At 47.0% G+C, this 17,835-nt stretch overlaps 2 protein-coding genes across 2 annotated transcripts in view; both read left to right on the forward strand.

Annotated features, from left to right (window-relative positions):
* LOC139411816 (transducin-like enhancer protein 4) overlaps positions 1 to 4,356 on the forward strand; it is an 89,118-nt gene extending 84,762 nt beyond the window's left edge. Inside the window, exons 13-16 of the mRNA XM_071158556.1 lie at positions 323 to 470; positions 552 to 702; positions 2,239 to 2,315; positions 2,575 to 4,356. Of these exons, the coding sequence (XP_071014657.1) occupies positions 323 to 470; positions 552 to 702; positions 2,239 to 2,315; positions 2,575 to 2,682 (484 nt within the window). The 3' untranslated portion in view covers positions 2,683 to 4,356. The remainder of the gene's footprint in view (positions 1 to 322; positions 471 to 551; positions 703 to 2,238; positions 2,316 to 2,574) is intronic.
* A 6,246-nt stretch (positions 4,357 to 10,602) lies between these two features.
* Positions 10,603 to 17,835, forward strand: LOC139411817 (MARCO-like protein). Its single transcript, XM_071158557.1, has 2 exons — positions 10,603 to 10,622; positions 17,298 to 17,835. The coding sequence occupies exons 1-2, from the start codon at positions 10,603 to 10,605 to the stop codon at positions 17,833 to 17,835; spliced, it is 558 nt and encodes a 185-aa protein (XP_071014658.1).

Consider the following 17,835-nt stretch of genomic DNA (forward strand, 5'->3'; position numbering starts at 1 on the left):
CTGGTCAGCTAGGGACTGGTGTGGACCGACCTAAACAACCAGACACTGGTCAGCTAGGGACTGGTGTTGACCAACCTTAACCTAAACAACGGGTGCTTCTTGACTTTTGTATATTTGTGTATGTTATGTTACTTCCATATTGATTGTGTTTTTTCAGTACTGATGTGCTACTGTGTGTTATTGTGTGTTGTGTGTTCTTGTGTATTGTGTGTTCTTGTGTTATTGTGTGTTATGCTATTGTGTGTTGTGTTATTGTGTGTTGTGTGTTGTGTTCTTGTGTTATTGTGTGTTGTGTCATTATTGTGTTTTACTGTGTGTGTAGGCAGTTCCAAGGCCATACGGACGGGGCTAGCTGTATAGATATCTCTCATGATGGGACCAAGCTGTGGACAGGAGGTCTGGACAACACCGTACGCTCCTGGGACCTGAGGGAGGGACGGCAGCTACGTCAGCACGACTTCACCTCACAGGTACACACACAGTCCCCCTGACTCCCCAACACTTTCACACACACTTCCTGTTTTGTAATGCGTGTGTTGTGTGTCCTCCAGATCTTCTCTCTAGGGTACTGTCCTACAGGGGAGTGGTTAGCTGTAGGGATGGAGAACAGTCATGTAGAGGTGCTCCACGTCACCAAGCCAGAGAAATACCAGCTACATCTCCATGAGAGCTGTGTCCTCTCCCTCAGGTTTGCTCACTGTGGTACGTACAGGCCTGGCTGCCTGCTGTCTGACTGGCTGGCTGGCTGCCTGTCTGGCTGTCTGACTGGCTGCCTGCTGTCTGACTGGCTGGCTGGCTGTTGTCTGACTGTCTGTCTGGCTGTTGTCTGACTGTCTGGCTGACTGGCTGACTGGCTGGCTGCTGTCTGACTGGCTGCCTGGCTGCCTGCTGTCTGACTGCCTGGCTGACTGGCTGTCTGTCTGTCTGTCTGACTGGCTGGTTGGCTGACTGGCTGGCTGGCTGCCAGTCTGACTGTCTGTCTGTCTGTCTGTCTGACTGGCTGGCTGGCCGGCTGTCTGTCTGTCTGTCTGTCTGACTGGCTGACTAGCTGGCTGGCTGGCTGTCTGACTGGATGCCTGACTGTCTGCCTGCTGTCTGACTGGCTGCCTGCCTGTCTGACTGTCTGCCTGCCTGGCTATCTAGCTGTCTGCATATCTGTCTATCTATTTGTCTGTTTAGTCTCTATTCAACAGCGTGTTTCTTGCCAGAAACGTATTGTGTTTGACCTATTGCCATAGAAACATATTGTGTTTTACCTATTGCCATAGAAACGTATTGTGTTTGACCTATTGCCATAGAAACATATTGTGTTTTACCTATTGCCATAGAAACGTATTGTGTTTGACCTATTGCCAAAGAAACGTATTGTGTTTGACCTATTGCCATAGAAACGTATTGTGTTTGACCTATTGCCATAGAAACATATTGTGTTTTACCTATTGCCATAGAAACATATTGTGTTTGACCTATTGCCAAAGAAACGTATTGTGTTTGACCTATTGCCATAGAAACATATTGTGTTTGACCTATTGCCAAAGAAACGTATTGTGTTTGACCTATTGCCATAGAAACATATTGTGTTTGACCTATTGCCATAGAAACATATTGTGTTTGACCTATTGCCATAGAAACTTATTGTGTTTGACCTATTGCCATAGAAACTTATTGTGTTTGATGTATTGCTTTAGAAACATATTGTGTTTGATGTATTGCCAAAGAAACATATTGTGTTTGATGTATTGCCAAAGAAACATATTGTGTTTGATGTATTGCCTTAGAAACGTGTTATGTTTGATGTATCGTGGCAATACGTTTCTAAGGCAATACATCAAACACAATACTTTTTTAAGGCAATACATCAAACACAATACTTTTTTAAGGCAAAACATCAAACACAATACTTTTTTAAGGCAATATGTCAAACACAATACGTTTCTATGGCAATACATCAAACACAATACGTTTCTATGGCAATAGGTAAAACACAATATGTTTCTAAGGCAATATGTCAAACACAATACGTTTCTATGGCAATACATCAAACACAATACATTTCTATGGCAATGCGTTTCTAAGATAGAAACATATTGTGTTGTGTTTGACGTATTGCTGATTCCTGATTGTGATGGTCTCTGTAGATAAATGGTGTGTGGTAGTCTCATCTCTCTCTGTAGGTAAATGGTGTGTGGTAGTCTCATCTCTCTCTGTAGGTAAATGGTGTATGATCTCTCTCTGCAGGTAAATGGTTTGTGAGTACCGGGAAAGACAACCTGCTGAACGCATGGAGAACCCCTTACGGAGCCAGCATATTCCAGGTGAATAGTTCACACTGGTTGTATGACTGACAGTTGTATGGCTGACTGACATCAGTTCTGATACAAAGGAGTTTTTCTGGCATTTTCTTTTTGACAATCATCGTGTGGTTTTGCTTCTCTCCTTCTATCCTCCCATTCTCTCTCTATCCCACCTCCTCCCCCTCTCTCTCCATCCTCCCCCTCTCTCTCCTCCTTCCTCTCTCTCTCCGTCCTCTTCTCTCTCTCCTACCCCCTCTCCCCCCTCTCCCTCTCTCTCCAGTCTAAGGAGTCATCCTCAGTGCTAAGCTGTGACATCTCTGGGGATGACAAGTACATTGTGACTGGCTCTGGAGACAAGAAGGCCACCGTCTATGAGGTCATCTACTAGACCCCTGACATTGACTTGTCACCCGACCAAAAAACGACCCTGTCCGAGGGTATTTTGTCTGTCCTGTGATGTAGTTTTGCCTGAAAACGGACAACTTCCTAATATGGATTCCGTACACCATCCTCTCCCCCCAGTGCCCCCACCCCAGGACTGATATGGATTCCGTACAGCACCCCTCACCCCTGACCTGGATGTGGACCAATCAAAATGCCTGAACAGAACAGAACCAAATACTGGAGACTTCTCTTCTTCTTCTGACTGTTTTGTTTTCTATCGAACCAATGACTTTTCTAACACTTGTTTCCACGAAGACGAATGAAGCCTCGTCTAGGAGTGCAGATAGAGGGGACATTCTGGAATGATAAAATATGACAAGACGACAAAATATCGTCCCTTGTATCACACCAGGAAATTACATTTTTCCTGATGCCTTTCTCAACACCCGGAGAAACTGCTGGTTGTCATCGGAACTTGTAAACAAGGCAGCATGGTATTTATCTTAACGTGACTCCATGCAGCCACTGGCAACGTCCAGGATAGGTTTGCCTGGAACCGCTTGTGGATTTGATAGCACTAACGCAGCACCTCCTGACACGGCTGATTGAATCGGGCCCTAAAATACCTTTCAAATGAGCGGTTGGACTAGTAGTGTCAGACTACCTAAGACAGGACAGTCGAGGCAGCTTGTAAACTTTCAGAAATGCCTTGAAATAACTTGTTCTGTATATTCCTCAGTTCACACTGAAATACTTTTTTAAGGCTTGGTGTTCAATCACATCCTCAACTCCAAATCAAGAGTCCATTCTGAATGTTAAACACAGTTAGCCGATGAACTTATTGACCTGGGAAAGACAGTTAGCTGATGAACTTATTGACCTGAGAAAGACAGTTAGCTGATGAACTTATTGACCTGGGAAAGACAGTTAGCTGATGAACTTATTGACCTGAGAAAGACAATTAGCCGATTAACTTATTGACCTGAGAAAGACAGTTAGCCGATGAACTTATTGACCTGGAAAGACAGTTAGCTGATGAACTTATTGGCCTGAGAAAGACAGTTAGCTGATTAACTTATTGACCTGAGAAAGACAGCTAGCAGATTAACTTATTGACCTGAGAAAGACAGTTAGCTGATGAACTTATTGACCTGAGAAAGACAGTTAGCCAATGAACTTATTGACCTGAGAAAGACAGTTAGCTGATGAACTTATTGACCTGAAAAAGACAGTTAGCTGATGAACTTATTGACCTGAGAAAGACAGTTAGCCAATGAACTTATTGACCTGAGAAAGACAGTTAGCCGATGAACTTATTGACTTGAGAAAGACAGTTAGCTGATGAACTTATTGACCTGAGAAAGACAGTTAGCCGATGAACTTATTGACCTGAGAAAGACAGTTAGCTGATGAACTTATTGACCTGAGAAAGACAGTTAGCTGGAGAACTTATTTACCTGAGAAAGATGTTATAACGTTGCTTCTGCTGATCTGGTTGAGCGTCTGTCTGATTGACATCTGTCAGTCATTAGAGAGATTGTCCACGATGATACTAGTGTAACATAGAAGTCCGACAGTGGAAGAAACTGCCTGTTGTTAGTTAAGCTAATTTCTTTCATACAAAATGCCTTTTGTCAGTTTTTCCATGTCTGAATTTATTAAAATGTTCTGTGGTAAAGATGTTTTGTGTGGCTGTTTTTTTCTCCCACCTTTCTCTCAGTGGTCTCCACGTTCCTCGATCCTAAATCTATCCCCCTAAGATTAGATAAATCAGGGTTGGCCAATCGAGTTAATGGCTGTGCAGGTTTTTGCTTCAGCCTGCTTTAACAAAACAAGTTAATTTTATCAGGTTTGTATGATTAGGCCTGGGTCGAAGAAAAAGCTTGCGATGAGCTGTCAAAACCTTGTTTGTCTCAGTATAGTTACATACCAACCTACCACTCTCTGTCCACGTCAAAGTGAAGGCTTAACTACCTAGGTATTTTTATCCACGTCAGCACCAACGATGTTAGGATAAAACAGTCAGAGGTCACCAAGTGCAACATAGCTTCAGCATGTAAATTAGCTAGAAAGATGTGTCGGCATCGAGTAATTGTCTCTGGCCCCTCTGTCTCTAACTCCTCTAGCTCCACAATGAGATAGGGTGCAGGCCAGGCAGCAGGCTGTTAGCCAGCCTGTCAGCATAGTGGAGTCTGCTACTAGCACAGTCAGTGTAGTCAGCTCAGAAATCCCCATTGTGACCGTGTCTGTGCCTCGACCTAGGTTGGGCAAAACTAAACATGGCGGTGTTCGTCTTAGCAATCTCACTGGAATAAAGACCTCCTCCATTTCTGCCATTATTGAAAGAGATTGTGATACCTCACATCGCAAAATAGGGCTACTTAATGTTAGATCCCTCACTTCCAAGGCAGTTATAGTCAATGAACTAATCACTGATCATAATCTTGATGTGATTGGCCTGACTGAAACATGGCTTAATCCTGATGTCACGCCCTGGCCATAGAGAGGCTTTTATTCTCCATTTTGGTAAGGCCAGGGTGTGACTAGGGTGGGCATTCTAGTTTGCTTATTTCTATGTTTTCTATTTCTTTGTGTTTGGCCGGGTATGGTTCTCAATCAGAGGCGGATGTCTATCATTGTCTTTGATTGGGAATCATTCTCAGGTAGCCTTTTTTCCTTTCGCATTTGTGGGTAGTTATCTTTGTTAGTGGCCAAGTTAAGCTTCACGGTCGTTTCCTTGTTTTGTTGGCGACATTAATTTCAGTCCAGTCAGTTCCAGGAAGAGGGTCGTGACAGAACTACCCACCACAAACGGACCAAGCAGCGTGGTAAGGAGGAGCAGCGTTTTCTGGACTCATGGACTTGGGAGGAAATCCTGGACGGTAAAGGATCCTGGAGGCAGGCTGGGAAATATCGCCGTCCAAAGGAGGAATTAAAGGCAGCGAAGGAGGAGCGACGGTATAAGGAGGCAAGTCATCGAAGCACGAGAGGCAGCCCCCCAATTTTTGGGGTGTGTTATGCAGTAGCGCACGGTTTCTCCGGTGCGCATACACAGCCCGGTGCGCTCCCAGCCAGTGCCACGCTAGAGTGGGCATCCAGCCAGGGCGGATTGTGCCAGCTCTGCGCACTGGGTCTCTGGTGCGCTGTAACTGCTCAGTGCGTCCTATGCCTTCGCTCCGCCGTGCCGGGCTAAAGTGGGTATTCAGCCAGGGGGAGTGGTGCAAGTTTTGAGCACCAGATCTCCAGTGCTACCTGTGCCTGCGCTCTGGAGGTGCCGGGCTAAAGTGTGCATTTAGCCTGGAAGAATGGTACCAGGGAAAAGCACCAGATCTCCAGTGCTACCCCACAGCCCGGATCATCCTGTGCCTCCTCCAAAGGACCAGGCCTCCAGTAGGTCTCCCCAACCTGGTGAATCCTGTGCCTCCTCCAAGGACCAGGCCTCCAGTAGGTCTCCCCAACCTGGTGAATCCTGTGCCTCCTCCAAGGACCAGGCCTCCAGTAGGTCTCCCCAACCTGGTGAATCCTGTGCCTCCACCAAGGACCAGGCCTACAGTAGGTCTCCCCAACCTGGTGAATCCTGTGCCTCCACCAAGGACCAGGCCTCCAGTAGGTCTCCCCAGCCTGGTGAGTCCTGTGCCTCCACCAAGGACCAGGCCTCCAGTAGGTCTCCCCAGCCTGGTGAGTCCTGTGCCTGCTCCACGAGCCAGTCCGGGGCCTCCAGCAACGGTCCCCGAGCCGGAGCCGGCAGCGAGGGCCTCCAGTCCAGGGCCCGCAACGAGGGTCACTAGTCTGGGGCCCGCAACGAGGGTCCCCAGTCCGGGGCCCGCAACGAGGGTCTCCAGTCCGTGGCCCGCAACGAGGGTCCCCAGTCCGGGGCCCGCAACGAGGATCCCTAGTCTGGGGCCCGCAGTGAGGGTCCCCAGTCCAGGGCCTGCAGTGAGGGTCCAGAGTCCGGGGTCGGCGCCGAGGGTTCCCGCACCAGAGGTGCCACCTCTAGTGACTGCGCTTTGGTCCAGTCATTTCCAGGAAGAGAATCGTGACACCTGATGAATTTACTGTGTTAAATGAGGCTTCACCTCCTGGTTACACTAGTGACAATATCCCCCGTGCATCCCGCAAAGGTGGAGGTGTTGCTAACATTTCCGATAGCAAAATTTGTATTTACAAAAAAAAAAAACATTTTCATATTTTGAGCTTCTAGTCATGAAATCTATGCAGCCTATTCAATCACTTTTTATAGCTACTGTTTACAGGCCTCCTGGGGCCTATACAGCGTTCCTCACTGAGTTCCCTGAATTCCTATCGGACCTTATAGTCATGGCAGATAATATTTGCATTTTTGGTGACTCTAATATTCATATGGAAAAGTCCACAGACCCACTCCAAAAGGCATTCGAAGCCATCATCAACTCAGTAGTTTTGTCCAACATATCTCCAGACCTACTCATTGGCACAGTTATACCCTGGATCTAGTTTTGTCCAGCATTTCCCAAGAGAGGATGGCTTTCACTTCAGCAGTTATAATTTCATGAACTTCTTAGATGAAAATATCATGATCATTAGAAAACAAATTACGGACTCTTCTTTGAATCTGCATATTTCTCCAAAACTCAGTTGTCCTGAGTCTGCACAACACTGCCAGGACCTAGGATCAATAGAGACACTCAAGTTTTCAGCCTATATCGAATCTCCCATCCCTCTCAATTTTATTTGAAAAAGCTGTTGCGCAGCAACTCACTGCCTTCCTGAAGACAAACAATGTATACGAAATGCTTCAGTCTGGTTTTAGACCCCATCATAGCACCGAGACTGCACTTGTGAAGGTGGTAAATTACCTTTAAATGGCGTCAGACCGAGGCTCTGCAACTGTCTTCGTGCTCCTAGACCTAAGTGCTACTTTTGACACCATCGATCACCACATTCTTTTGGAAAGATTAGAAACCCAAGTTGGTCTACACCAGGGGCCTGGGCAATTATTTTCCATGGAGGGCAACATTAGGATATATTTTTGCCATCGTAAGCCAGAATCATATTACAGGATTATACATCATGTGTATGACTGTGTTGACAGAGATGGCCGCCTCACTTCGCGTTCTAGGAAACTTTGCAGTATTTTGTTTTTTTATGTATTATTTCTTACATTGTTACCCCAGGAAATCTTAAGTCTTATTACATACAGCTAGGAAGAACTATTGGATATAAGAGAGACGTCAACTTACCAGCACTACAACCAGCACTACGACCAGGAATACGACTTTCCCGGAGCGGATCCTTTGTCCGAACCACCCAGAGCATTTGAACTGCTTCCAAAGGCTGACCCAAAACAACAGCTTAGGAGAAGAGGCAGACGGTGTCACGCCCTGACCATAGAGAGCCCTAGGGGGACTTGGGGGGTTTCTAGGTATTACATTTCTATGTTGGTGTGTGTGTATGGTTCCCAATTGGAAGCAGCTGATGATCATTGCCTCTAATTGGGGATCATACTTAGTGTGTCCTTTTTACCGATGTGGGATATTGTTTTATATTAGTGCCTATGTGCGCTACATGGTTCACGATCGTTATATCTTTGTTGTTTTGGAAGATTCACTATCATTAAAATGTGGAACTCTACTCACGCTGCGCCTTGGTCCAATTATCCATACGATGGTCGTGACAAACGGAGCTGGTCAGAATTCAGAGGCACACCACCCACCGCTTCCGAGTATATTACTCGCTAATGTCCAGTCTCTAGATAACAAGGTAGACAAAATTAGAGCAAGGGTTGCTTTCCAGAGAGACCTGGGATTGTAACTCTGTTTCACGGAAACATGGCTCTCTCAGGATATGCTGTCGGAGTCGGTACAGCCACCTGGATTCTTTGTGCGTCGCGCAGACAGGGATAAACATCTCTCCGGAAAGAAGAAGGGCTGGGGTGTATGTTTCATGATTAACATTTCACGGTGTAATTGTAACAACATACAGGAACTCAAGTTCTTTTGTTTACCTGAACTAGAATTCCTCACAATCAAATGCCGACTGTATTATCTCCCAACGAAATGATCCTCGGTTATTGTCATAGCCGTGTATATCCCCCCTCAAGCCGAAACCTCGATGGCCCTCAAAGAACTTCACTGGACTTTATGCAAACTGGAAACCATATATCCTGAGGCTGCATTTATTGTAGCTGGGGATTTTAACAAAGCAAATTGAGAACAAGGCCACCTAAATTCTATCAGCATATAGCACTGTAGCACTCGCGCTGGAAAAACATATAGACTGTAGCACTCGCGCTGGAAAACACTGGGCCATTGTTACTCTAACATCCGGGCCCTCCCCTCCGCCCTCCTTTCTGCAAATCTGACCACGACTCCATTTTGCTCCTCACTTCCTATAGGCAGGAACTCAAACAGGAAGTACCCGTGCTAAGGACTATTCAACGCAGGTCTGACCAATCGTAATCCACGCTTAAAGATTGTATTGATCATGCGGACTGGGATATGTTCCCGGGTAGCCTCAGAGAATAATGTCAACGTATACGCTGATTCGGTGAGTGAGTTTATAAGGAAGTGTTTAGGAGATGTTGTACCTACTGTGACTATTAAAACCTACCCTTGGAAACAACACCTCCACTTCGCTGATCCTCAACACAGGGGCCCCACAAGGGTGCATGCTCAGCCCCCTCCTGTACTCCCTGTTCACCTATGACTGCGTGGCCATGCACGCCTCCAACTCAATCATCAAGTTTGCAGACGACACAACAGTAGTAGGCTTGATTACCAACAACGACGAGACGGCCTACAGGGAGGGGTTGAGGGCACTCGGAGTATGGTTTCAGGAAAACAACCTCTCACTCAACGTCAACAAAACAAGGAGATGATCGTGGACTTCAGGAAACATTGTGGACTTCAGGAAACAGTAGAGGGAGCACCCCCCCCCCCCCCCCCCCCCCCCCCCCCCCCCCCCCATCCACATCGAAAGGACCCATCCACATCGAAAGGACAGCAGTGGAGAAGGTGAAAAGTTTTAAGTTCCTCTGCGTACACATCACAGACAAACTGTATTGGTCCACCCACACAGACAGCATGTTGAAGAAGGCTCAGCAGCGCCTCTTCAACCTAAGGAGGCTGAAGACATTTGGCTTAACACCTAAAACCCTCACAAACTTTTACAGATGCACAATCAAGAGCATCCTGTCAAACTGTATCACCGCCTGGTACAGCTACTGCTCCGTCCACAACCGCAAGGCTCTCCAGAGGGTGGTGTGGTCTGCACAACGCATCACTAACACAGAGAAGCTGCTGCCAACATACAAACTTGAAATCATTCGCCACTTTAATAAATGGATCACTTGTCACTTTAATAATGTTTTCATATCTTGCATCACTCATCTCATATGTATATACTATATTTTATACCATCTATTGCATCTTGCCTATGCCGCTCTGTCATTGCTCATTCATATATTTATATATTCTTATCCCATTCCTTTACGAGATTGTATGTATTAGGTTTTGTTGTGTAATTGTTAGATATTACCTGTTAGATATTACTGCACTGTCGGGACTAGAAGCATTTCTCTACACTCACAATAACATCTTCTAACCATGTGTATGTGACCAATAAAGCTTGATTTGATGTATCTACTGTAAATCCCATCCAAATATGCTACTTATTTTACTTTTTTTGAACATGCACAGAAATAAACCACATCCACATTCTCCTTTTGGTTGGTATTTTCATGATTGAACATGCAATGAACTACACGGAGGGAAAAGTACACTGAGCATTCAGCACCACGGACAGAACTCTTGTTAACGGGTATGCACCAAAACACAAAGAGAGAGAAAGTAACATTACATTTAAACTACTCAATCAGTGTGAGGAGTGAAGTCTCTGATGGGCATTGACTAGAGCAGTGAAGTCAGGTATAATTTCTGACATCGCTATGCGCAGGATTGCTGAGAGGTGAGAGTCAGTAAGAGATGATCTGTGCCTTGACTTGTTATATGAAAATGTCTGTCCACACACATAGGTTCACCCAAACAGTACAAACATCTTCTGAGCAGGACTCCTAATCTTTGGAAAGTTGTGTTCATCGAGAGATGCATAGAACCTTGTCAATGACATTGTTCTGAATAGGTCTCCAATCACTGCATCAGACTGAAGATGGATAAGCTCAAGTTGCAGGTCAGTGGGAGCGTTATCCACATTGAAGGTGAAAGGAGAGGAAACCAACAGCATGTCATTTTCCAACACTTTTAAATCCTCAAAACAATGAGAACTGTTCATAGCGCGCAGCAGCGATGTATAATTCTCTCGCTGGTCATCTGATAGGGAACACACTAGTAGTGTCAGAAGGTCATCTGATAGGGAACATACTAGTAGTGTCATCTGATAGGGAACAGACTAGTAGTGTCAGAAGGTCATCTGATAGGGAACAGACTAGTAGTGTCATCTGATAGGGAACAGACTAGTAGTGTCAGAAGGTGGGTGAGACTGTTGTCATCTGATAGGGAACAGACTAGTAGTGTCGGAAGGTGGGTGAGACTGTTGTCATCTGATAAGGAACAAACTAGTAGTGTCAGTAGGTGGGTGAGACTGTTGTCATCTGATAGGGAACAGACTAGTAGTGTCAGAAGGTGGGTGAGACTGTTGTCATCTGATAGGGAACAGACTAGTAGTGTCGGAAGGTGGGTGAGACTGTTGTCATCTGATAAGGAACAGACTAGTAGTGTCAGTAGGTGGGTGAGACTGTTGTCATCTGATAGGGAACAGACTAGTAGTGTCAGAAGGTGGGTGAGATTGTTGTCATCTGATAGGGAACAGACTAGTAGTGTCAGAAGGTGGGTGAGGACTGTGGTCATCTGATAGGGAACAGACTAGTAGTGTCAGAAGGTCATCTGATAGGGAACAGACTAGTAGTGTTGGAAGGTGGGTGAGACTGTTGTCATCTAATAGGGAACAGACTAGTAGTGTCGGAAGGTGGGTGAGACTGTTGTCATCTGATAGGGAACAGACTAGTAGTGTCAGTAGGTGGGTGAGACTGTTGTCATCTGATAGGGAACAGACTAGTAGTGTCAGAAGGTGGGTGAGATTGTTGTCATCTGATAGGGAACAGACTAGTAGTGTCAGAAGGTCATCTGATAGGGAATAGACTAGTAGTGTTGGAAGGTGGGTGAGACTGTTGTCATCTGATAGGGAACAGACTAGTAGTGTCAGAAGGTGGGTGAGACTGTTGTCATCTGATAGGGAACAGACTAGTAGTGTCAGAAGGTGGGTGAGACTGTGGTCATCTGATAGGGAACAGACTAGTAGTGTCGGAAGGTGGGAGAGATTGTTGTCATCTGATAGGGAACCGACTAGTAGTGTCGGAAGGTGGGAGAGATTGTTGTCATCTGATAGGGAACCGACTAGTAGTGTCGGAAGGTGGGAGAGACTGTTGTCATCTGATAGGGAACAGACTAGTAGTGTCAGAAGGTGGGGGAGATTGTTGTCATCTGATAGGGAACATAGACTAGTGTCGGACGGTCATCTGATAGGGAACAGACTAGTGTCGGACGGTCATCTGATAGGGAACAGACTAGTGTCGGACGGTCATCTGATAGGGAACCGACTAGTAGTGTCAGAAGGTGGGTGATATTGTTGGCTTCTACTTGGTGGATCAGGAGGAGTAATGTTCCATTGAAGGCTTTGACAAGGCTGTACATCTGATGTGCAAAAAGGTCCTTCCCTTGTAGTTTGGAGTTCAGTTCATTCATGAGGCCATGATGTTCACGGTGAAGGAAATATCTGCCAACCATTCTTTATCTTGCAGTTGAGTGAAATCCACATATTTTCCTTTCATTTGCAAAAACGCAGCATTCTCCGACTTCAGGACCCTTTTAAGCACCTTCCCAAACTCACGTTTGTGTGATCTCTCTTTTGACAAACATATCAACAATATTTTTTCCATATTTGTGACATTGCATAAATCTGAATCTTTTTGTCTAAAAATGATGCAGAAAAACGAATCCATGCTTTTGTCACTTCTAGATTAGACTACTACAGCGCTTTACTCTCTGGCTTCCCGGATAAAGCACTAAATCAACTTCAGTTAGTCCTAAACATCGCTGATAGAATCCTGACTAGAACCAAAAATGTGATCATATTACTCCAGTGCTAGTCTCCCTACACTGTCTTCCTGTTAAGGCAAGGGCTGATTTCAAGGTTTTACTGCTAAGCATTACATGGACTAATCTCCTACCTAATCTTTACGATTTGGTCCTGTCGTACATACCTACACTAACACTACGGTCACAAGACACAGGCCTGCTTACTGTCCCTAGAATGTCTAAGCAAACAGCTGGAGGCAGGGATTTCTCCTATACAGCTACATTTTTATGGAATGGTCTGCCTACCCGTGTAAGAGACGCAGACTCTTTAAGTCTTTACTGAAGACTCATCTCTTCAGTTCGTCATATGATTGAGTGTAGTCTAGCTTACTGGTGCTCTTCCATGCCGTCCCTAGGAGGGGTGTCACGTGAGTGGGTTGAGTCACTGACGTGATCTTCCTGTCCGGTTTTGCACCACCCTTGGGCTCACAGGATGAAGGAGATCTTTGTGGGCTATACTCAGCCTTGTCTTGTCTCAGGATGGTAAGTTGGTGGTTGAAGATATCCCTTCTAGTGGTGTGGGGGCTGTGCTTTGGCAAAGTGGGTGGGGTTATATCTTGCCTAGTTGGCCCTGTTCGGGGGTATCGTCGAACAGGGCCACAGTGTCCCCCGACCCCTTGTCTCAGCCTCCAGTATCTATGCTGCAATAGTCTGTGCCGGCGTGCTAAGATCAGTCTGTCCTATCTGGAGTACTACTCCTGTCTTATCCGGTGTCCTGTGTGAATTTAAGTGTGCTCCCTCTAATTCTCTCTGCCTCCCCTCCCGGAGGACCTGAGCCCTAGGATCATGCCTCAGGACTACCTGGCATGATGACTCCTTGCTGTCCCCAGTCCACCTGGCCGTGCTGCTGCTCCAGTTTCAACTGTTCTGCCTGCGGCTATGGAACACTGACCTGTTCACCGGACGTGCTACCTGTCCCAGACCTGCTGTCTCGACCTCTGAATGCTGTACTATGAAAAGCCAAATGACATTTCCTCCTGAGACACTGACCTGTTGCACCTCTACAAACACTGTGGTTATTATGTGACGCTGCTGATCATCTATGAACATTTGAAAATCTTGAAGAACAATCCGTGCTTAATGGCCATGTTCCTCTCTACCCAGTACAGCCCGAAGAGGACTGGTCACCCCTCATAGCCTGGTTCCTCTCTACCCAGTACAGCCAGAAGAGGACTGGTCACCCCTCATAGCCTGGTTCCTCTCTACCCAGTACAGCCAGAAGAGGACTGGTCACCCCTCATAGCCTGGTTCCTCTCTACCCAGTACAGCCAGAAGAGGACTGGCCACCCCTCATAGCCTGGTTCCTCTCTACCCAGTACAGCCAGAAGAGGACTGGCCACCCCTCATAGCCTGGTTCCTCTCTACCCAGTACAGCCAGAAGAGGACTGGCCACCCATCTTCCTAGGTTCCTGCCTCTATAGGGAGTTTTTCCCCTCAGAGCCTGGTTCCTCTCTAGGTTTCTTCCTAGGTTCCTGCCTCTCTAGGGTGTTTTTCCCCTCAGAGTCTGGTTTCTCTAGGTTTCTTCCTAGGTTCCTGCCTATCTAGGGAGTTTTTCCCATCAGAGCCTGGTTCCTCTCTAGGTTTCTTCCTAGGTTCCTGCCTCTCTAGGGAGTTTTTGCCTCTCAGAGCCTGGTTTCTCTAGGTTTCTTCTTAGGTTCGTGCCTCTCTAGGGTGTTTTTCCCCTCAGAGTCTGGTTCCTCTCTAGGTTTCTTCTTAGGTTCATGCCTCTCTAGGGTGTTTTTTCCCCTCAGAGCCTGGTTCCTCTCTAGGTTTCTTCCTAGGTTCCTGCATCTCGAGGGAGTTTTTCCCCCTCATAACCTTGTTCCTCTCTAGGTTTCCTCTTAGGTTCCTGCTTTGTCCTGCACTGCTAGTCTGTTCCTCTCTCTCCATATCCCTCCCCCTTTCCATCCCTCCCTCCCTCCCTCTCTCCATCCCTTCTCTCCATCCCATCTCTCTCTCCATATCCCTCCCACTTTCCATCCCTCCCTCCCTCTCTCATCTCTCCCTCCCCTCCCTCTCTCCATCCCTCCTCCTATCTCTCTCTACATATCCCTCCCCTTTCCATCCCTCCCTCCCTCTCTCATCCCTCCCTCCCTCCCCTCCCTCTCTCCATCCCTCCTCCTATCTCTCTCTACATATCCCTCCCCCTTTCCATCCCTCCCTTCCTCTCTCCCTCCCTCCCTCACTCTCTCCATCCCTCCCTCCACTTTTCCATCCCTCCCTCCCTCTCTCCCTCCCTCCCTCTCTCTCTCCATCCCTCACTCTCTCCATCCCTCCCTCCCTCTCTCCATCCCTCCCTTCTCTCCCTCCCTCCCTTCCCTCCCATGGTGGTACGAGGGCCAGATTGGGAATTTAGCTAGGACACTACTCTTACAAAAAGTGCCATGTGATCTTTAGTGACCACTTAGAGGGAAGACACCAGTTTAACATCCCATCCGAAGTACAGGTGCATCAAAGCAGGGACTGAGATTCTGAAAAACAGCTTCTTTCTCAAGGCCATCAGACTGTTAAATAGCCATCACGAACTCAGAGAGGCTGCTGCCTACATTGAGACCCAATCACTGGCCACTTTAATAAATGGATCACTAGTCACTTTATACAATGCCACATTAAATAATGTCACTTTAATAATGTTTACATATCTTGCATTACTCTTTTCTCTGTATATATCAATGATGTTGCTCTTACTGCAGGCGATTCCCTGATCCACCTCTACGCAGACGACACCATTCTGTATACTTCTGGCCCTTCCTTGGACACTGCTATCTAACATCCAAATGAGCTTCAATGCCATACAACACTCCTTCCGTGGCCTCCAACTGCTCTTAAACGCTAGTAAAACCAAATGCATGCTTTTCAACCGTTCGCTGCCTGCACCCGCACGCCCGACTAGCATCACCACCCTGGATGGTTCCGACCTAGAATATGTGGACATCTATAAGTACCTAGGTGTCTTGCTAGAGTGTAAACTCTCCTTCCAAACTCATATCAAACATCTCCAATCTAAAATCAAATCTAGAGTCGGCTTTCTATTCCGCAACAAAGCCTCCTTCACTCAGGCCACCAAACTTACCCTAGTAAAACTGACTATCCTACCGATCCTCGACTTCGGCGATGTCATCTACAAAATAGCTTCCAATACTCTACTCAGCAAACTGGATGCAGTTTATCACAGTGCCATCCGTTTTGTTACTAAAGCACCTTATACCACCCACCACTGGCTCCAGGTCATCTACAAGTCCATGCTAGGTAAAGCTCCGCCTTATCTCAGTTCACTGGTCACGATGGCAACACCCACCCGTAGCACGAGCTCCAGCATGTGTATCTCACTGATCATCCCGAAAGCCAACACCTCATTTGGCCGCCTTTCCTTCCAGTTCTCTGCTGCCTGTGACTGGAACGAATTTCATCCCTACTATTGCTGCCCCAGTCAACTGTAAGTGCTGTTATTGTGAAGTGGAAACGTCTAGGAGCAACAACGGCTCAGCCGCGAAGTGGTAGGCCACACAAGCTCACAGAACGAGACCGCAGAGTGATGAAGCGCGTAGCTCTAAAAAAATGTCTGTCCCTGGTTGCAACGCTCACTACCAAGTTCTAAACTGCCTCTGGAAGAAACGTCAGCACAAGAACTGTTCATCGGGAGGATTAATGGAAAGGCGTTCTCTGGCGAATGAATCTGGGTTTTGTGGATGCCAGGAGAATGCTACCTGCTTGAATGAACAGTGCCAACTGTAAATGCCCTCAAACAACAAGTGTGTTGAAGAACTTGACTGGCCTGCACAGAGCCCTGACCTCAACTCCATCGAACACCTTTGGGATGAATTGGAAGGCCGACTGCGACCCAGGCCTAATCGCCCAAAATCAGTGTCCGACCTCACTAATGCTGTTGTCTCTGAATGGAAGCAAGTCTACGCAGCAATGTTCCAACATCTAGTGGAAAGCCTTCCCAGAAGAGTGTAGGCTGTTATAGCAGCAATGTTCCAACATCTAGTGGAAAGCCTTCCCAGAGGCTGTTATAGCAGCAAAGGGGTGACCAACTCCATTTTAATGCCTTCCCAGAAGAGTGGAGGCTGTTATAGCAGCAAAGGGGGGGCCAACTCCATATTAATGACTTAGCAGAAGAGTGGAGGCTGTTATAGCAGCAAAGGGGGGACCAACTCCATATTAATGACTTAGCAGAAGAGTGGAGGCTGTTATAGCAGCAAAGGGGGGGACCAACTCCATATTAATGACTTCCCAGAAGAGTGGAGGCTGTTATAGCAGCAAAGGGGGGACCAACTCCATATTAATGTCCAGGATTTTGGACTGAGATGTTCGACTAGCAGGTGTCCGCATACTTTTAGTAATGTAGTGTATGTAATCTACAGCTCCATATTTAATACTGTATCATGTATAGATGTATAAATGCTATCCACATCAGCCACTTTGGGCAGGGGGAAAGGCAGGAATAAGCATGCTAGCTTTCATGGAAGTATGTCTGTGTATGCAGGGAGAAGCAGCCACGATCTTCCTCCTGGGAGAAGCAGCCACGGTCTTCCTCCTGGGAGAAGCAGCCACGGTCTTCCTCCTGGGAGAAGCAACCAGAGTCTTCCTCCTGGGAGAAGCAGCCACGGTCTTCCTCCTGGGAGAAGCAGCCAGAGTCTTACCCTGGGAGAAGCAGCCAGTCTTCCTCCTGGGAGAAGCAGCCAGAGTCTTCCTCCTGGGAGAAGCAGCCAGAGTCTTCCTCCTGGGAGAAGCAGCCAGAGTCTTCCTCCAGGGAGAAGCAGCCAGAGTCTTCCTCCAGGGAGAAGCAGCCAGAGTCTTCCTCCTGGGAGAAGCAGCCAGAGTCTTCCTCCAGGGAGAAGCAGCCAGAGTCTTCCTCCAGGGAGAAGAAGCCAGAGTCTTCCTCCTGGGAGAAGCAGCCAGAGTCTTCCTCCTGGGAGAAGCAGCCACGGTCTTCCTCCTGGGAGAAGCAGCCAGAGTCTTCCTCCAGGGAGAAGCAGCCAGAGTCTTCCTCCAGGGAGAAGCAGCCAGAGTCTTCCTCCTAA

This window comes from Oncorhynchus clarkii, chromosome 6 (genome assembly GCF_045791955.1).
Source record: "Oncorhynchus clarkii lewisi isolate Uvic-CL-2024 chromosome 6, UVic_Ocla_1.0, whole genome shotgun sequence".
NCBI lineage: Eukaryota > Metazoa > Chordata > Actinopteri > Salmoniformes > Salmonidae > Oncorhynchus > Oncorhynchus clarkii.